Consider the following 21,319-nt stretch of genomic DNA (forward strand, 5'->3'; position numbering starts at 1 on the left):
CATGCCTCTGGTTTCATTCCAGAACCCTCAGTGGCTTAAAAAAAAAAATCAGTGGAAAATAGCTTTAAAGACCTACTTCCAGGTTTCTTGCTTCTTCATTGTCACCCCAGGATGCATTCAGCCTCTTCAGTATATTTGACATTGTTTTTATTGTCTGTGTTAGATAAAGTCACTTAGGTGTGTAATTGATCAGGGATCCTGGGGGCAACAGCTGTCTCATCTTCATTCACTCTTATAATTCCTCACAGTTGATGATATGATTCCATATATTGTGTGTGTTGTATTCCCTTCAAGTCTTTTTGTAGATAAAGGTGATGACTTTACTGATTTGTACATTCTTTTGTTCTATTTTAATTATTTCAGTTATGTTTTGAACAGAAATACCATCTTAAATGAGTTCTTTATTACTGTTGGTTTTGACCAGGGGTGGGCAAACTTTCAACTTTAGGGATCCTGGACCTTTAACAATAGTATAGAAGAGGGAATTTCAGCAGGTGCAGCTTGTAGTCTCACAGATGACAAGCTGCACCTACTGAAGTTTTAACATATTATAAACTGCTTTCCTGGTCCCTGTGGAGGTGGAAGCCAGGGTATGAAATATTTGTAATTATTTTAAAGTTTTAAAACTAGATAGTATTAAAAACCCAACACTTGACCACTTGTATCCATTCTCCATTTAAAATGTGGTGCTATGCAAAACCTCAGAAAATCAAGTTACCTTGTCATTATTTCTGCAAACATAGCAAATTCCCAGTGTGATCTTAGTTCCTAAACTCCAAATAAATTATTTCCTGAGTTGATTAATTTGAGTTCTTCCAGCTCCAAGTTGTGAGATGCTATGCCAAAATGTAATAACCACAAAGCATTCACTCACTTGCTGCGCTGTAAGCTTACAGAATGTCTCACTAAGGGTACAAGCCTAAGCAGGTCTACTCAGAAGTAAGTCCTATTTTGCTCAATGGGCTTACTCTCAGGACAGTGTGGTTAGGATTGCAGCCTAAATCTCAGTGGATCCTTCAAGAACAACATACCCCTCTTTATGGGGCAAGATGGGGGGCAGAGCCAAGCTCAAGTCAAGACAGTAAGATCCACCTCAGTTTAGCCCAGGTTTTCCTCTCTTTATCAAGCCTCCTGAAGAGCCCCTCTGGTACCCATGAAGATCAAAATGGTAGACTTTAAAGTTAACTATTTTATCCTCTTTTCCAGAAAGAAAGGAGTACAAAAATGAAAAGTCATTTACAAGACAATTGGAAACCATGTTCCTGAATTTGACATACAGCGAAGACCAATTAAAACACTTTGAAGCGTTCTTCTAGGTTGGCACAAAATTCTCTTTCCTAGTTAAACTAGGATACCAAGTTAATCTTTAGATACTAAATCGTGTAATGTGGTGTTTTTAAGTGCTTAAGCAGAAGCACACAGAAAGCCTTGGTGCGATCGCAATTACGGGCAAACCCTCCCTTGTTGGCAAACCGACAGGAATGCTAGTTCCCAGGCTTAAGTGTGACAATAGCTGATACAGCACTCTGTGAAGAAGCACCCATTGTTCTCACCCCTGTATGAGATTCTAATGTGGCTTTATCTGAGAACTGAATGTAGCTGTTAATGTTGCAAGTACAATAAAAACGCAGGAGGAGGCTAGTAGAATCAGCTTCTCTCTCTCTCTGCACTCTCAACCCTCAATATGTCTGCTGTCTCTTGATTTTCTGTCTGACCATTCATGGCTTCTGCTCTCGCACCTATATCCAGCAACCTGACCCCTGGGCTTTGGTTGCTCCCCCAGGGGTAACTGCAACATCTGGCGCCTCGAACAGGGACATCTAATCCTAGAACAGGGACCTCTAATCCTGGGACAGAGACTTCTGGTCCTAGGACAGAGACTCTCTGCAACAATCAGGTACAGTAGACAGGCTGTCTTGTTTTTTTTATTCAAACAGCTTGTCCGCTGTCTACCTCCCACCTATTGCTTTGACTTTCTATTGCTCTAGCCTCACTCTTACAGCCTTGTGTGTTTTCCAAGCGGCCTTGCGTCGCAACCTTTGGATTTCTTTTGTCTCTCTGACTTCTCACTGCATTTGCTTTTACAAGCATCTGATTTTGAGGTTTATTTGCTTCTCAGCAACTTTGTGGCTATGCTAGGTGCCCAGACGTGGGCCAGCCAAGTATGGCAGACAAATTGCTTTGCTTTCTGCTTTGCTTTATTCAGCAACCTGTTATAGACTGCTCCCATTCATTGCTTCATCTGAACCTGGGAACAACAGGGACCCTCTGCAACTTCTAGCAATGGCACAGAGACTTCTGGCACCCTGGCATAGGAACCCTTGCTTTTTCTTATTTCTAGCAGCCTGACTTTTTTTGTTGTTCCCCATTCGCAGCTACATCTAGCACAGCAAATGGGGATCCTTTCTTGCTCTGGCTTCTGCGCCCCATCAAGCAGTCCTTGACTTCCGGGGTCTCGGGCTGCTTCCCAGGTAGCATTATTGCTACATCTAGCGCAGCAGGCAGAGACTTTCTGCAATGAGCGAGTATAGTAGAGCCAGGTGGTCTTGATCAAACGGCCTGTCCTCTGCCTCCGAACTCATTGCCTTGACTTGCTCCAATTCTAACTGTCAAACCCTCAGAGTGCTTCTCTTTAGCACTCTCCCTCAGGCAACAAGGTACAGTCTTGTGTGTCTCCCATCAAGCACCAAGGCCCCAAAAAGCCTTGGGTGCTTCCCAGAGCAGCATTCTGCGCTGCTACATCAGGCGCCCAGCCCGTGGGGCCAAGAAAATCGCTTATCAACTGTTTTGCCAAATCCCAAGCCACTGGGCCTTGCAAGCCAGTCCAATCAGAGTTGCCAATAAGCCAAGTTCCAGTCCAATGGTCAGGTTCCAGGTAGGTCAGTCCAATCCGTCAGGGTATCCAAATCAAAGTCCAAAGCCAATCACAATCACAATCCAGTCTTTCCCAATTCCATAAACCAAGTCACCTCACCACATTCACTCCTCCTACAACCCACCAACCCTTTCTGCCTCAGGTGCTCCTTATATCCCTGAGGGCCTTATTACCTTCCAGTGGCTCCAGCTGTGCAGCACACTCTGCTGGATGCCCAGGTCTTACCCTTAAAGGGGCCACTGCTGACACCACATCTATCTCCTCGCCAGTTCTTCCGCAATTCCAATACATCAACGCCCGGCAAGGGTTAAAAAGCTCATTCATCTTTCGAGATCCCAATGGTAAGCATAAGTACTTAGGTAAGTATAAAAATAGTACAATCCTTCGGCTACACACTTTTTATACTCTTTTCTATATCAAGTAGCCTGTTTCAGGTTGCTTCCCATTCATTGCTTCACATGACCCTGAAACAGGGGCCATGTTTCGTCTGACCCTGAAAGAGGGGCCACGACAACAGCTATCTTACCCGCTTTGCACAGGTTACAGAGCTCACTCATCCTGACTTCAGGATCCAGGTAAGTATAGCATTGGTAAGTATGGGTACAAGCTTATCAATACCGCAGCAATGATTTACTGTTTCTCTTTAGTAAAGCTCAGCACCATGTTTCCTCCCAAGAGGTCACAGACTTAATTTACTATCCAAACTTACGTTCTACAAGTAGAGCTGCAAACACAGTCAGAGGAAATAAACCGTGCTACAAGCCCTCTTCCGCCAGACTATATATCAGCTTATATTTCTCTTTTTCCTCCTCTGCACCAACCCAGCTAGAACAAGCAGCCATCCCATATAGAAACTATGGCTCAAAACGCAATAGCATCAAAAAACTTAATAGCAGAGGAGTCTTTAAAGCTGTCCATAGTTCTCCCTGTAAAACAAGGTCAGAATGCCCAAAGGCAAACAGTCAAAAAACAGAAAACTCTCCCCCATTCTGTGCCAAAAGAGGTACAGATTACATTTAAAAACAGTTAGCATCACTAGCACAGATGCTGGAGAATTAAAACATACATATCATTTAGTTCCCTATGGTTGGAAGTCCCTAAAAACCCCTGCACAGAATGCAGTATAGCTCAGTAATGTTCCAACCACTTAAAAAGAAAGCCAGAAGTATCATTAGCTAAGTTTTTTCCAAAAGCATGCTAAACAGCCCAAAGCATGTTAAATAGCCCAACTTCGTGTCAGCTGAGCGTAAATTGAGCCTTATAGCCATTTATCATATGGATTTTAATAGCAGGTTCCCAAGTAAATCCTTTTTTCTTGTAGGACCTGCCTTAAATTTCATAACAGTTTAGTTTTTATATAGTATCAAAAAAGTGCAAACACAAGCACTTTATTTGTAGTAAAGAGTATAAAGTGCTATTATTTCATGTTGTACCTGCAACACCTAAATTAAAAGTCCCCCGACAGTTAACTTTAGTGTAATTGCAACATTTGAAAGCAACATTTGTAACAATTGTTAAAACTACTGTTTGACCACCTTAAGAAAGGTCAAAATCCTGCAACACAGGCTATTTTTCCCCCAGATGCTTAAATAGCTTTATTTTTTATCTAACCCCTCAAAGAATGTGTTCTGCTATCCAAAAGCCATCATTTCCCTTGTTAGAAAAAGCAGGGAGCAAGCAATAAGACTTCAAAGTCAAGAAGTCTTAACAATCACTCTACCCATTATAAAAAACAAAGAGTTAAGATTTTAAACTTGCCCAAGTAACACAGGCAAATCTCTCTTTAAAACCAGTTCTGATCCTCAAACTGCTACCAACAAGCTAAACTCACCCCTCCCTTTCAGTTTAGTTTGTAGTAGTTCCCTAACTTTTCAGTGTTTCTCATTTCACACACCTTTCAGAACAGCAACCATCAGCCATTTTACCCATCAGCAGCAGTTATCACAGCTTTAAAGTCAAACTAAACCTTATTCTGTTATTAGTCAGAGTTACACCTCTTTTTTCTAAGATGTTTATGTAAAGGTAATAACAAAGCTATTCAGGCTTTTTAAAAGTCTCCCTGTTCCCATAGCTTTGACTAATTCTATCCTGTTCCATCAGAAACGTTTTCTGATCCCAAGGCCCTTAAAGGCCCTTAAAAGACCTCCCTGAATTCACCAAGAAAATGATTTTCTGATCCCATTCTGCTGCATCAAAAAATTTCTCCTGATCCCATAGTTTAAATTCATCAGGAAAAGATTTTTTGATCCCATTCTGTTTCATCAGAAAATGATTTTCTGGTCTCATTCTGTTCCAGCAAAAAATTTTTCTTTAGTCCCATAGTTTTAATCAAGCCCTTAAGGCCTTTTTGTTTTATTCTTATATGTTTCTTAATTCCATACAGATACCATGCCTTTTTATTTATCAGTTTATAAAATGTTAGTTAAACAATTGTTTTGTAAAGTTAGCCAAGAATGCCATATTGATCTTTCTTTTGTTACCTGTATATATGCCTGTTTTCATTGTTTTAAGCCTTCTTTTGGTTTCCACATGTTAGAAAGTATGTTAAGTTAAATGTCCAAGCAAGTTCAAAACTAAAAGTCAAACGGATTGCTGAACTTGGCTGTGTGCCCAGTGTTCTCAACACAATAGATAAAATACAAACACAGTGAATGTTCCTTTGTTTTCAAACTACAAAAAACTTTTCGGTTTGAAAGCATCTTCAAACCACAGGAAAAAAAAAAATCTTCCCTGTCCTGTGTGCTTTTAAAAATTAGTCTTTCCTTTTAACACACAGGCTCAGCAGCATAGTTTTAAGCTCAGACTTCATATACAAGTAAATAGCTATCCAATATTTTTCAGAGCAGCAAGCATGCATAACAGTATTCACACCAGCTCTCTTTATATTCTTATTCTTCATTTCAAACCAGTTTTAGTGCATACATAACTGGCAGATAATATTTTAAGTTAGTTGTGATAGTTTAACTATATCAAAAAAGGTTCAAAAAAGCAACACAGCCAGTTCAAAGATCAAGTTCTCACAAAGGGTGCAGAAGATAGTGTTTTTAGCAATAGTTATGTTGCATTTCTAAGGCCAAAGTAAGTCATAGGATGGTTATGGGACATGAGGTCATTGTGATTGAAAGTGCAATGCCATTTGCTGACTGCAGGAGGTATGTGATAATTGTATGTGTAAGATGGAACAACAGAATTGTCTCCAGTAAAAAATGTATGTGTTTCCAGGAAAGAACCCCACATTGTAATAACACACACACAAGCATTTCTCTTCTTCTCACTTCTGAATCTCACACATACTCAATGCTTAGACATGAATCCCTTAAGATGTTAATATGACTTCACTCACTCTCAACTCTAACACTCTCTCAATGCTTAGAAACGTTCCCTTATTCTCAATGCTTAAAAATAATCCCTTAAGATGTTTAGACAACTAAAGGCCTAAGAATAATCACCACTTCTAAATAATCAGTTTGTTTTCAAACCTAAGCATATCTCCTATAACATCTTAGACCTTGCAACACACATACACAGTGCATCTTACAAATTTTCTATTTAAATAATTAAAAAATGAGGGATATGAGAGCACTAAAATATATTTCAGCAACACCTTAGCAGGCTCAGAAGCCCCCTGTCTTAAATGCAAATATAATGTGCTTTCACCCCCATGTGCTTTTACACATAATTGTTGGACCCAGAGTGAAAAGGCAAGCTTCATTAATAACCTAGCAGCAAAGTTCTGCTATTTTGTTTATTTTCACAGAAACGAAGATGCGTGGCACTAAAGTTTCCTGAAGACATCCAGTGAACCAAGAACCCCTAATAAAAAGTTCAATGTTGTTGTTTTTATGTTTGTTTTTGCTTTTTATAATTGTGTTAAAAGATAGTTATTTAGCACTCCCCTTAAGGGAGTGCATAGTATGTAACCAAGTTTTAAAAAAACTTTCCCAATGTTTGCATAGCTCATGATGCAATGTCTTATAATGTAAATGTAATTCATAGTGAAATCCCAATGTCCATTTTGCATGGTGTTATGACCCCACAATGCCAACCTAAAGTCTTCTTGTTTGGCTAACAAAGCCTACACTGATTTCATGAAATGCTATCTCAAAATTTAAATAAATAAAAAGGGGGACAATGTGGTGTTTTTAAGTGCTTAAGCAGAAGCACACAGAAAGCCTTGGTGCGATGGCAATTGCGGGCAAACCGACAAGGCTGCTAGTTCCCAGGCTTAAGCGTGACAATAGCTGATACAGCACTCTGTGAAGAAGCACCCATTGTTCTCACCCCTGTATGAGATTCTAATGTGGCTTTATCTGAGAACTGAATGTAGCTGTTAATGTTGCAAGTACAATAAAAACGCAGGAGGAGGCTAGTAGAATCAGCTTCTCTCTCTCTCTGCACTCTCAACCCTCAATATGTCTGCTGTCTCTTGATTTTCTGTCTGACCATTCATGGCTTCTGCTCTCGCACCTATATCCAGCAACCTGACCCCTAGGGTTTGGTTGTTCCCCAAAGGGTAACTGCAACAGTGTAATTAACATTCAAGTTACTATTTATTAGGAAATACATTTGTATTCTCAAACAGGCTTTGTGCAAAGCAGTTCATTATGTTCATTAGCATAAGTATTACCTTATCAGTATGAAAATGAAGTTAGCCACATCTACAATAGTTAAACTGAACTATTACACAATAAGAACCCAAGAAGGCTAAAAAACAGATAAAAGGAAAAAAATAATCAAGCACAATTACCACATCTCACTCAATGTACTGTGCTGTATGTGTTTTGTTCCTGCACAAGTTTTTCGGCTCTAAAATTTGTTAGGTACAAATTTGCCTTGCATGCATTATCTTTTGATATAGTTCTATTTATTTTTGTATTAATGCAGCACTACCGAGATGAAAGAGTTTGCTTTCAGGATCTACTTTCAAATATACAGCAGGACAACTTAGTTGTGAAAAATGTGTCATTGAGAACAGAGTGAAGACTCAAAAAGTAGCCAAGTCTGTTAGATGAATATTATATAAGTGTAATGCAGATGCAGAAAAACTGAAGTCTCCAAGGACCCTTTTTTTCCTAAAGATGAAAAAAGCACACAAAAAACTACACAGTATATAATTGCAAATATTCTGCCTCTGTCTCTTCCTGAGGCTGCTTACCTATTGAAAGGATCCATAACACTAACACACGCACGCATGCGTGTGCACGCAAACACCCCAGTCCTTAGATACAATGAATTAATCCAGAAAGAAAGAATCGTGATACAGCAGTGGGTGGAAACCTGGAATACTAGCAGAACTCCTTAAATAGCCTTGAGGAAGTGCTCTAACCTCTCTCCATAAATTCCACCTCCAGCCCAGAAAAAAACCATTTCATTCACCTGCTGTCTGAAAAAAAAGGGGTGGAAGCCTATGACTTTCAACCATCTCAAGGAAACTGTTGCTTAGGAAAGATCATATCACAACAGATGCTAGAGGCTCTTAAAACATGTTTACTCAGAAATTAAGTTCCACTGAACTTCCAAGTGTGCTTAGGGAGGCAGTCTCAGTCCCTTTTCTCCACTGCAGATTAACAGTTACTTTGCTGAGATTTTACTAACTGGTCAAACACCTACACACCCAGTTCATGAGTGCCACAGATAATCAAAGCACACAAAGTCAGGAGAGATAACAAAAGCTACTCTTAATTCAATGGAAGATGAAAGAGAAAAAGAGCATCAAGAAAGAATATGACATGACTGTTGAGAAACAAAGTAATACAAGAAATATTTACTCAGGAAAAAGTCCCACTGAGTTTAGTCATATTTTCTCCCCAGTAACTGTTAGGACTGCAAAAAACTAGGAAACAGACCCTGAGGAGTGAAAAGTAAACTGAAGGGAGGTTGGTCAATAATGGTTTAGGAAGGAGGCTGTTTTAGGGCAGCAGCTGGGAGGTTCCACCATTCCCTTCAATGAAGGAAGCAGCCACAGAGATCAGCCTGGCCCTAAAGAAAATAAAAACCCTGTTAAAGATTCACTGCTGATTCTCCAGAGGAGTAGCCATGTTAGCCTGTTGCAGTAAACACAGGGCCCAATCCCATCCAGCTTTCCAGTGCTATGCCAATGGGGTGCACAGTGGATCCTGCAATTCGGGGGCAGTCACAGAGGCCTCCTCAAGCTAAGGGAAGGTTTGTGGCTGCAGACACTGTGGTTGCATCAGCACTGGAAAGTTGAATTGGACAGAGCCCAAAGACAGCACTTGCTGCTGCACTGTTGATAGGGTCTCTGCTGGCCCCCCCCCCAAAAGACTATACATGCCAACTGAAGATAGCAATTCATGGAGCGGGCTGTATAATGGTGCAGGGATGTGGGGTGGTTGGGGAGGCAGGTGAGGCAGAGCCTCCCCGCCAGAGTCCTTCAAAAAGGACCGCAGCTGTGGGAGATGTGCAAGAACATGCGACCCACGCACAACGACTCCGGCGGGGAGGCTCTGCCTCACCTGCCCTCCCCAACCACCCCACACCCCTGCAACGATGCTAGACAGACATTATGGTCCTCTCCTAGAACCACCTTCTGCCCTCCGTCGCCTGAAAGGCCAGCCTCTCACAGCCTGCACCTCCCAGGCTCCCCCAAGAACAGCCGCTCAGCTGGTCCACTGGGAGGCGAGAGAGCCGGGGGGCGGCAGCGGGGGGCAGGAGAGGCGGGTCCCCTCATCCCCTCACCAGAAGAAGGTGTTGGTCCCGTCGTCGTACACCTCGGACTCGGTGCTGCGCCGGCCGCCCTGAGCGGCCACGGCTGAGGGCGGCGGGTCGCTACGGAGCCCCAGCATCCCCTCGAAGGTCGGCGGGGCGAGGGGAGGGGGAGACTGAGCGGCGCCGTTGGGCTGCTGCTCCTCCAGCGCCGCCTTGCCGGGGGCTCCTCCGTGCGCTCTCCGCTCGCTGCGCCTCATGACTGGAGCGGGAGGGGGGAAGTCAGGCGACTCCGCGCGCGCACGGGGCGGGCCCCTCCATCGGCCAGCGAGAGGAGCGGAGGCACCGGCGACAGAAGCGAGCCCACCGCTCTCCCAAAGCGCCGCCTCAAATCCCCCTCGTGACCCCACGTAGTTGGGGCGGGGCCAACTCGAAGGCGGGACGCCATTGGGCAGCGGCGCGCATGCGCACTGGATGCTGCCACCCCGTGGGAAGCGCATAGGGAAAGTTCTGCGCGCGGCGGGAGGGCGTCGTCTTGGCGCAAGCGCCGCTGTGGTTGCCAGGGGCGTTTGCTCTGGTCTCGCGCAGGGTGTTACAGCCTTAAAACTGCAAGTCTCAGCGTGTGAACGCTGAAGGGAGTCCAGTCACTAAGAGTGGACTCGCAGCCACTTGATAGCTGGGAACTGAGCCACACTTCCCTGGGAAGAAGCCCCCTGGACTAGAATGGGACTTACTTCTGGGCTGCGAGTCCCTCTGAGCTTAGAGTGGAGTGTGTGTGTTGCTGAGGGTGCTTAGGATTGCAGCATTAACTGCAAGGGAGAGGAACTGGGTGGGGAGCAGGGGTGGATCCAGTGCTGGGGGGCGTGAGCACTCCTTAGCTCCAGAGCCAGGTCAACCAGGTGGGCACACTTGGGCTCCAGGCCAGACTTAGATCTACCAACAGGGTAGACCTGGGCTTCCAGTTGAGCTTATGGCCTCTGTGGCCATTTGCTGGGTATCTCCCGCCTGGACATAGAGTCCAGATCTGTCAGGTAGACTTGGGTGCCCGTTCCAGCTCTGCTCTGTCCGCCACCAGTGCCCTGCTCAGTGGGCATTCCCCTGGCTCCCAACTTTACTCCTCACTGGTGCAACAGTTTGGTAGGGGTCACACACCCATAGCCCCCCTTGGATCCACCAGTGATGAGGAGGGCAGAACAAAAGAAAACTCTGTTGCTATCACAGCACCTGCTGTGCTTACAGGAGGGGGATCTCTCAGAGAGCTAAGAGGAGGTGGCAGATAGTCACTTAAGTGGTTCCGATTCCTCTGCCTTTGTCAGCTGTGACAAGCAGAAATTCAAGAAATATGGACTGTTCTAGCCCAAAGCTGCAGAGATAGGAAAAGTCTAAATCGAACTTTCTTACAAGCAGTTCATAAAGGTGCAGACCTACTGCACAGATGGCATATCCTTGCTGTGTGGTGAAGGAAAAATGGAGGAGGTGGTGGTGGAAGTTAACTGGCATAAATCCAAGGAGACAAAAGGGCAAGTCAAACCTTGCAAGTCAAACCTCAGCCTTCCTGAGAGAGAATCAGCATGGCTTCCATAGGGGGTAAGTCTTGCCTCACAAACCTTTCAGAATTCTTTGCAAAGGTCAGCAGGCACATGGATGCGGGAAAACCCATGGATATCATATCTGGATTTTCAGAAGGCGTCTGACACAGTCTCTCACCAAAGCCTGCTAAGAAAACTCCACAAGCAGGAAATAAGAGGGCAGGTCCACTCATGGAACCCCCACTGGTTGAGGACCAGGAAGCAGAGAGTGGGTATCAATGGGCAATTTTCACAATGGAGAGAGGTGAAAACAGTGTGCCCCAAGGATTTGTCCTGGGACTGGTGCTTTTCATCTGTTCATAAATGACCTGGAGTAGGGTTAAGCAGCAAGGTGGTCAAGTTTGCAGACGACACCAAACTTTTCCACGTGGCAAAGACCAGAAGAGATTGTGAAGAGCTCCAGAAGGATCTCTCCAGACTGGGAGACTGGGCAGCAAAATGGCAGATGCGTTTCAGTGCAAGGAAGTGTAAAGTAATGCACATTGGGGCAAAAAGCCAAAACCTCATATACAGGTTGTGCCTCATTATCCACAGGGGTTCCGTTCCAGAACCCCCGGCGAATAAAAAAAATCAATGAATACCAAACCAGTGGAAAAATAGCTTTAAAGACCCACTTCCAGATTGGAAGACAGTGGGTAAAGACACCCCAGAATGGACTGGTATATAAACAGTATACTCCATTGAGCCACTAGATGGGGTGAATAATGGAATCTAATGGAATGAAATTATAATTAATAGTGCGAAGGTAGGAAATTGGACTTTGGTGCTTTTTTCCTTGTTACAAGGCATTTAAAGGTGGACCTATCAGCGGTGAGTCAAATCAGTGGATACCAAATAAATGGATACCAAGGTCCCACCTGTATAGGCTAACGCAGGGTTTCTCAAACTGGGGCGTCATGACGCCCCAGCCCGAGGGCCCTGGCCTCTGCCCCCTTAAGGGGTGGGGGCAGGAAAGAGGCAGCAATGTGATCCCCAGGATCGCATTGCTAAGGTGGCTGCAGGAACTGGCATTTACTTACCAGTCCCTGCAGCAGCATCCTGGGGTGCAGGGAACCCTATGCAAGATTGCTCCGCTTTCACTTTCTGGAGGCTGGCGAGTCCTGCTAATGCTTGCACAGGGCTCTCTGCACCCCCAGGACGCTGCTTCAGGGACTGGGAAGTAAATGCCAGTTCCTGCAGCCACCTTAGTGATGCAATCCTGGTGATTGCGTCACTGCCTTCCCCCCACCCCCGCTTCCTTCTCCACTCCCCTGCAAGGACTTACTGCAGTCCTCAAACTTCCTGAGAGTTTGAGAACCGTAGAGCTAATGGGTTCTGAGCTGTCTGACAGATCAGGAGAGAGATCTTTGGGTGCTGGCGGGCAGCTCGATGAAAGTGTCGACCCAATGTGTGGTGGCAGTGAAGAAGGCTAATTCCATGCTTGGGATCATTAGAAAAGGGATTCAGAATAAAACGGCCAATATTATAATGCCATTTTACAAATTGATGGTAAGGCCACACCTGGAGAATTGCATCCAGTTCTGGTCATCACATCTCAAAAAAGGTATAGTGGTAATGGAAAAGGTGCAGAAGAGAGTGACCAATTATTACTGGGCTTGGACATCTCCCTTATAAGGAAAGGCTGCAGCATTTGGAACTCTTCAATCTAGAAAAAAGGCACCTGAAGTGGAACATGATCAAGACGTACAAAATTATGCGAATAGAGTGGATAGGAGGATACTCACACAACACCAGAACTAGGAGACATCCATTAAAATTGAGTGTTGGAGAGTTAGAACAGACTAAAGAAAATATTTATTTACACAGCATGTAATTAGTTTGTGGAACTCCTTGCCACAAGATGTAGTGATGGTGTCTGGCTTAGATGCCTTTAAAAGGGGATTGCACAGATTTCTGGAGGAAAAGTCCATGGTGAGTCTGTGCAACCCCCTGATTTTAGAAGTAGGCTACCTCAGAATGTCAGATGCAAAGGAGTGGCACCAGGATGCACATCGCTTATTGTCTTGTATGTTTCCTGAGGCATCTGGTGGGCCTCTGTGAGATACAGGAAGCTGGACTAGATGGGCTCTCAGCCTTATCCAGCAGAGCTCTTCTTGTGTTCTTATGGGACAGGTCTGGACTGGAAAGGGAGATAGGATGCAGCATGCATGACTGCCACTGAAATCCACACCCTCCTACCCCGTCCCAAACTGCCCCCTGCCCTTCCCCCTCCCCAAACCTACCGCAAACACCCACGGCCCACTCCTGCAGCCGTCTTACCTGCTCTGGTGCGGATCGGGTCCATCAGTAGTAGATGCATGGAGCTGCCAACTGTTTGTGCCAGCGGCTTTGACAAATGCAAGTTCCACAGTCATAAACAGCCCATAGGATTGGGCTGTTAATTGCGTTGTGATGTTCAGAAAGTAAACCTGCTATGCAAACTAGTCCAGGCTCAAGATGATGGTAGAGTGATGTTTGCTGAAGTCTTGATAGAATTTCTCAGGGGCCTCCTTCCTATGGGTCCAGATGATAAAGATGTCATCGTATTTCATACAGAGGAGAGTGGCTGTGGAAGAATTGTTGAAAGTCAGACGTAAAACATATTGTCATACTGTTAAGTCATGCAGGTACTCATAGCAGGGCTGATTTAAAATGCAACTATTCCAGGCTTAGAGTCAGCTTGTAAGCAAGCAAACCGATGCTGTAGTTTTTCAACAGTATCAAAACCCAATATCAAACTTGCTAAGGTTCCACTAAAATATCCATTGGCCACTAAAAAATTCATACAATGTAACTGTTAGTGTACAGTTATCCATATAGTTCAACAAAAGATAATGACACATGTCAAATACTGGAACATAGCAGCCAGCTGCTCATGTGTTCCAAATAGGCTTATTTTAAGCTAGTTGTAGCCTGGAGCTGGATTCTTGGCTTGTCTGGATGACTAGAACATAAGAAGAACCCTGCTGGGATAAGGCTGAGGGCCCATCTAGTCCAGCTTCTTGGATCACACAATGGCCCACCAGATGCCTCAGACTGGAAATTTGAATCAGTCCATACTGATCACTGCAAGAAATTAACCATATTGTGATCCATGAAATTAACCATATCGTGTTGCATGAGTCAGTTTCACAATGGCAAAGAAAGGCACTGGCAAAACTTGTTTTCCTGAAAATGCTCAACTGGAAAAAGGGGGATAGGCTTACTATGAATTGAGTCATCATATAGCCTCAGAACTGTGCACTGTGCCAGCTGAGGAGAAATCTCTTTATGGTCACACATTGGTCACCCAGGATTATTAGATCTGAGACAGGACTGGAATATTCCACCACAGAGTTCTTCCACATTTTTCCATACAATGCAAAACCAACTGAACAGCCACTGCAGGTTTGCTTGAGGCTAATTCTCACACTGCTTTGGAGGGGTTCATAGAATTGTATACATTTTTCCAAAAGACATACATGGAACAATGCAAGAATGTGCCTCAGATATATATTTTAAGAGGAGTTCACCCCTTAGGAGGCCACTACACACACCTGCTTTCTGACATGTGCATTAGAGCCAAAGTAGACCCTTGCCTAGTGTTTTGCCAAATTCCCTTTCCAAGCTTGTTCTAGAGAACTTATGTCCACTTAAGCTGATTAAACATGGCTATCTCTAGCAGCATACAAACTACCACTGTATCCCAGCACCAACAGGAAGATAACCAGTAGGTAGCTTGCCTGTGGGGCTGCAGGGTCCCTCATTCCAGTCCTCAAAGCAGCAGTTCTTATATGTACAGCAGTGTCCCTTCAGCTCTCCACCACTCAGCAGCCTCCATTCAGCTAGTTTGCCAGGCAGTCCCTTAACCAGTTCCTTAGTCAGTTAGCTAGTCCATGCCTCAGTCCACTAGTTCATTGTTCATCCATCAGTCTACTGAAAGTGTGTGACTAGCCCAAGATCACCCTGTGACCTCCATGGTGAAGCAGGGATTTTAACCCTAGTTCAAGTCCAACATTCAAACCAATCATTCTGTGTTAAGTTTTGTGCTGTACCCAGCACAAAGGAATTTTTTTAGCCTGGATAAAGTAAGGTTAAAGCCATACGGTTACTTGGTGGTAACTATTACTATGTGTACCTATATGGGAGTAAATGTAAACACTATCTGTGTTTGTACCATGTGACCAAAAGAGAAAGGAGAAAGTGCTGAGTCACCATGATTCTGCACCTGTGATGTTCACTTGTGAATGTAAATGGTGCTGAGCATGATGGGAGCTGATGCAATACTGTGCAATTCCAGTCACAATACAATGAAGTTACCTATTTGGTGATTGGTAGGCTCCAGTATATAAGCAGACTTTAGAAGCTATGTGGTGTGGGTTTTTGTGGTTGTTGTGGTGTCTGGGAGAGGTGCTGTTGAAACAGGTGCTGGTTGTATCATTTCAACTCTACTGTGTCTATTTTGCTGTGTTCCCGATAAGCCTTTTTGTTTGCTGTAAACTCTTCTTCAATACAAATCTATTTTACTGAAAGGAACTTGCAGCCGTGTGTTTCTTCCTGGGACTGCTTCTTTCAAGCGCACTCCTACGTTCTACTACTCTGCACAGCTAGTGGGGGGCAAATCATCACACCCCTAGTCAGGGCATTTTTTCTAATAGAACGCACCGGAACAGCGTTCCGGCACCTTTTTTATGCAGTCCCCCGCAGCGCCGCAGGTCTTGGTGCTAAAAAGTTTGGGACCACTGCCATGGGTCATCAGCAAACAGGATGGATGGACGGATGGATGGACAGATGAATGGATAGATGGATGGACAGATGGATGGATGGATGAATGGATGTTGGGGGGGCAGGGAAGCCAGCAGGACTTGGCACCAACTTCTGGCTTCCCTACCCAGAAGCGGCACTGGGCTTCATCTCCCTCCCTCCCTCCCTCCCTCTCAGGAGTCCGGGTCCCCCTGCACCGAAGTCCCCCTGGAGAGGGGCTCTGCCTGCAGCCCACCTCCCCCTGGAGGGGCCCCGGAGGGCAGCACGCCTCTCCAGGGACCCTCCCTCCTTCCCTCCCGGGCACTGACCTCTGCCTGCAGAGCTGGTCCCGGATCGGGCTCCCTGCCCTGCGCTTGGAAGGAGGAAGCGAGCATGGCACGTGGTGGAGAGCTCTCCAAGGGGGCCCGGGATGGCGCCTCCTCCTCCCGCTGCACTGCCTCTGCTCTGGTCCTCTCCAGGATCCTCCCTCCGAGGCACTGGGGTGTCTGCTAGTGGCTGGGCTGCCCTCCCAGGCAGGTCTGGGGGGGCAATCAAGGGCTCCCTCTGCCCAGATTTAACCAGAAAGAGACAAGGGGAGAGAGGAAAGACCTCTTGGAGCCCAATCTAGGCATGTCTACTCAGAAGTAAGCCCCGTAAAAGTCAATGGGGCTTACTGCCAGGAAAGTGAGCATAGGACTACAGCCAGTGGCTTTTCCTCTCGGCCCCCCCAGCAATGAGATGCTCGGAAGGGAGATCTAATTCACTCCAGGTGGAAGGGCTTGGTTGCAAAGGGGTGGTTTTATAACAGCCACAATTTGCCCTCCACAAGTGGGGATGAAATTCATCATCACAACAGTGGGGTGGGTGGGGGGCAGCCAGGATGGTGTATGGGAGTTGGACCTAGCCAGGCTGACCTGATGTCAGAACCCCAAAAGAGGACCAGGCACCTCAAAAAGTAGGATATCCGAGAAAAATATAGCACACGACCAAATAAAAGCTAAAAACACCCATGGGGCACAATCCTAGCCAGGTCTACTCAGAAGTAAGTCCTATTTTGTTCAATGGGGCCTACTCTCAGGAAAGTGTGGTTAGGGTTGCAGTTAGGTTAACACTTTCCTGCGGTTAATTTCAACACTAGATTACTTGTGATTTAAGTTTAAAACTATATTACATAGAATTTATTAAGGACAAGAAGGCTATGAGCTAACTACAGGGTCACTGAAGTTCTTTTCCAGGACACAAGGCTAAAAAAGAGGACACATCTTGGAAAAAGAGGACATCTGGTTACCCTGGACTTAGACCTGGAAGATCCAGTTTTAAATCCCTGCTCAACCATGAAGCTGCCTGGGTGACCTTGGGCCAGTCAATCACTGTCTCTCAACCTCACAGGGTTGTTGTGAGGACAAAAGCAACAGAGGAGCTATGTACACCACCCTGGGCTCCTTGGAAGAAGGGCAGTATGAATAGCTATTTTATTTTGGATCTTCTTGTCCATCCAAACCACCAAGGGTGGCATGTGCGATTGTAGACTTACAACAACCTTGTGCAAGGGCGGCCCATCCACAAGATGGACTAAGGTAGCCACCTCAGGCACTGTGTGGCAAAGTTCCAATCCTCCCCCCCCCCACTTGCTGGCTTTTAAATAGAAGAGGGAAAAGAGAATGTGAAGGCATGCAGAGTGGTAGTTTCCTAGAGACACTCTAGCCTATCACTCACCTGTCCTTTCCTCTGCACTTCCTTTTCTGCTCTTTCCCCATTTCCTTTTCAAATCTAGGAACTACAATGGGAGGAGCAGTGGCACATTTTCATACCACTGGATAAAGGACCACTATAAAAGTGCATCCCATTTCATATCCCTGAGGATCATGGGATGGTCCTGATTCATTTGAAAAGAGTAAAGAAGTACCTTGCAAAAATAATAAGCAGCCTAAGTGCTTACTGTGGGTGGCAACCGTTATGTTTTGTTACACAACACAACTGATGTGTGTGGGTGTGTGTGTATAGTTATTGACTACATGCAAAAGGTAAATAAATTCTTTATTTTAAAAAATGATTGGTGAATAGAAAATCTTTTTAATAAATAAATAAATAAATAAAAGATTAAAAAGTTGTGAGTTCCTGCAAAAACCCCCCCTTTTTTTTTTTTTTACAAAAAAAGCACAGCCCCTAGTATTCCTAACATTCTGAACTGATTGTATACAAATGTGAATCCGGCAGGGAAAAGTTAGCAATTTCTATGGTTATAGCAGAGAATGTAGCCACAATCACAGAAATGTTACTGTTGTCTTCATATACAGCAGGGGTGTCCAAACTTTTTGGCAAGAGGGCCACATCATCTCTCTGACACCATGTCGGGAGGGGCCGGGGAAAAGAAGGAATTAATTTACATTTCAAATTTGAATAAATTTACATAAATGAATATATTAGAGATGGAACTTATATGAATGAATGAAGGTCTTGCTTTATAGGCTTTATAGGCTCAAGGCCTATAAAAGGCCCTGCACAAAGCAAAGCCAGCCTTTCCTTTGCTGCCGCTGCTGTATCACAAATGTGAAACAGCAAGCAGTGGAAGGAGCCTTCATCTCACAGCTCACATGAGAGGTCAAACAGTTGGCCATCACAATGACAGCAGTTGCATCAGGCCAGCATGGGCTCCAGCCAGTCTCCAGAGGCTCACTGGAGACTGGGGGCTCCCTGAGGGCCAGATTGGGAGTCTTCAAGGGCCACAAGTGGCCCCAGGGCCAGGGTTTGGGCACCCCTGATATACAGCTCTGGTTTACACTAATTTCTGTATGCATTTGTGCACTCATGGACACAGGGCGCAATCCTAACCAACTTTCCAGTACTGAGGTAAGGGCAATGCAACTCTGAGGTAAGGTAACAAACATTGCCTTACCTTGTCTGTGAGTGCCCCCCAACTATAGGATGGAGCACATGCCCCACTGGCACAGCTATTCCAGTGCTGGAAAGTTGGTTAGGATTGCGCCCAAACATGTTTTTAAAATCCAAGCACTCAGTTGTATGCACTTGCCCATATATTTTTTTGCCCAGCATTGTCTGTCATACTGAAGTGAACCATAGGAGAAGAAAGGGAGAAACATACACATGATTAAAAACACACAAACCAAAAACAATAAAATGAAAAAGACACACAATGCAGCAAACATCTGGTTGACAAACAAGATGCCTGCAACAGTTTGAAACATGATCACCACAGGTATTTGACCCTGGAACTGCAATATGAATGATATGCCTTGGGTGAAGGAAGAGGAGAAGGAAGGGAAGACAAAACTAGGCAAAAAACCTAATGGTTAATGGCTGCCCTTCCCCTTGCTTTTCACTTTGCCCCTCTTATTGTTCAGAGTGGAATTTACTGGGAAATTGGTCATTGTCTCACTGTCACTACTCAAGGCTAAGAAGCCCAGCCAGAAAGAAGCTGCCTTAGGAAAGTGTCTCATGGCACAATCCCAAAAAGGGCATAGGCTGGCTCAAGACCCTTGGGCTGGCCCAGCAGTGTCATGAAAGTGCCATAAAGCACTTTTGCATCACTGAGAGAGCAGGGAGGCTGGCCCCAGCCCCATTGAGCTGGCACAAAGGTAAGCCTGCACTAACCAAGTCTGTCTAGCATGAGGGTTGGGGGGGGCATGGGCAGGGCAGGAAGGAGGAATTTTGGAGTGGGCCATGGGTGAGCGGGGTGTGGGACCAGTATCTGACATTTGTGCTGATCCTATCCCCGGTTGCGGGCAGCCCAGAGCAGCTCTGGGCTGCTTGGATCTGCACCACCTCCTGAGGTGGTGCAGATCCAAGTAGCCCCATTGGGTCTGCTGTGGTGTTACCTGGGCAAAGGGGAAGGACTTCCCTTTCCCTAGGCTGAAGCAGCCCCAACCCCGCTTTGGATACAAGGCAGGCCAGCAGGCCTCCCTATTCCAGCACAGGTTAGGATTGGGCTGCTCGATTAATAAAGAGTCCCTAAACTGGAGGTAAATGTAACTTAGATGACCGAGTAGATGTGCCAGTCTGCTCCCTCACAAGTTAACAGACCAGGTAGGTAAATCAATAAAAGGAGTTTATTAACAGGCTGAAGCAAATTAAGGGTGGTAGTTCAAAGGTTCAGAAAAATGGCACATATCAAAAAGGAAATAGGAATGACAAGGGAGAGATTGTTGGCAAGAAAATTAGTGCCAAATAAAACATATTCCCTGATGCAACACTTGGAATGCTGTCCCTGCTCTAGTTGCTCGTGCTGCCCCAGGTGTCTGGTGCCTTCATGCACAATGTAGCCAGGTGAGTGGGCATGCCTTTTCCAAAGCAGTAGCTGCTTTCAACAACATTGCAGGGCAACACACTGTAGATTATTTGTGTGTGGTGTTAAAATAACCTAGGGCTGATGATGTCATGGATCCATCTGATTGGATGGTTTTCAGCCACCTGGGCATCCCAATCTCCCCTTTGACCTGGTCAGGTGGCCTTGGATATCCAGTCAGCTGGCACATGCCAATTCCAACAGGTGACCTAGTAGGGTTATTTTGGACCCAGACAATGAAGACAAACAATCCACAAAATGACCTGTTGGCTCCGCCATGCAGTCTTTCTTCAACAGCTCCTATTTCAAGTTGTTTCAGGAAAGCATCCCAGAACAATTGCTGAATTTTGCTTTTTTCCTTAGCTCAGAAAGCCTACTTATAGTAATTATTCCACTTATGTTGATAAAATGAAGACAAAATGTATGTACTGTGTACTAGTGGTTCTCACACTTTTAGCACTGAGACCCACTTTTTAGAATTAGAATCTGTCAGGACCCACCAGAAGTGATGTCATGACCGGAAGTGACATCAGCTGCAATCCTAACCACACTTTCCCAAGAGTAAGCCCCATTGAACAAAATAGGACTTACTTCTGAGTAGACGTGGTTAGGATTGTGCCCATCATCAAGCAGGAACATTTTTAACAATCTTAGGCTGCAATCCTACCCACACTTCCCAGGAGTAAGTCCTATTTACTATCATTGTTAAAAGTATATACATAGTAGCCTGTTTAAAGTACAGATCTGTAACATTTTCCCAAATTCAGTCACAAACCGTGGTAGAATCACATCTAATATATTAAGAATAAAATATTGAAATGTATGAGGATCCACCTGAAATTGGCTCTCGGCCCACCTAGTGGGTCCCAACCCACAGTTTGAGAAACACTGCTAAGAACTTAAACTTGCTGTTTTGTCAATAATACAGTAGATGGTGCTGCTAGACTATTCACTTCCAAGACATGTTCATCTCCGCACTACAGTATTTCAATCAGAGCTCAGCAAGTTCAGTTTCTGAACACCACAGGGCAACTATGCAATGGTCAGATGTAGATCCACACCTTAATATAAAAATCCATTGAGCACACCACATGATCCATTATCTACAGCCAGCCCCTATATTATTTCTTCCTGTTGTTTTGAGATATGAAAGATTCCTGAATTTACATACACAAATGATTCTAGGAG

The 21,319-nt window shown here is 45.0% G+C and overlaps 1 protein-coding gene across 2 annotated transcripts in view; it reads right to left on the minus strand.

Annotated features, from left to right (window-relative positions):
- PTDSS2 (phosphatidylserine synthase 2) overlaps nucleotides 1–9,907 on the minus strand; it is a 66,287-nt gene extending 56,380 nt beyond the window's left edge. For both annotated transcript variants that reach the window (XM_066631521.1, XM_066631520.1), the window contains exon 1: nucleotides 9,572–9,907. In XM_066631521.1, the coding sequence (XP_066487618.1) occupies nucleotides 9,572–9,798 (227 nt within the window). In that variant the 5' untranslated portion in view covers nucleotides 9,799–9,907. The remainder of the gene's footprint in view (nucleotides 1–9,571) is intronic.
- Nucleotides 9,908–21,319: the final 11,412 nt, after the last annotated feature.

Source organism: Tiliqua scincoides, chromosome 1, assembly GCF_035046505.1.
Source record: "Tiliqua scincoides isolate rTilSci1 chromosome 1, rTilSci1.hap2, whole genome shotgun sequence".
In the NCBI taxonomy this organism is placed as follows: domain Eukaryota; kingdom Metazoa; phylum Chordata; class Lepidosauria; order Squamata; family Scincidae; genus Tiliqua; species Tiliqua scincoides.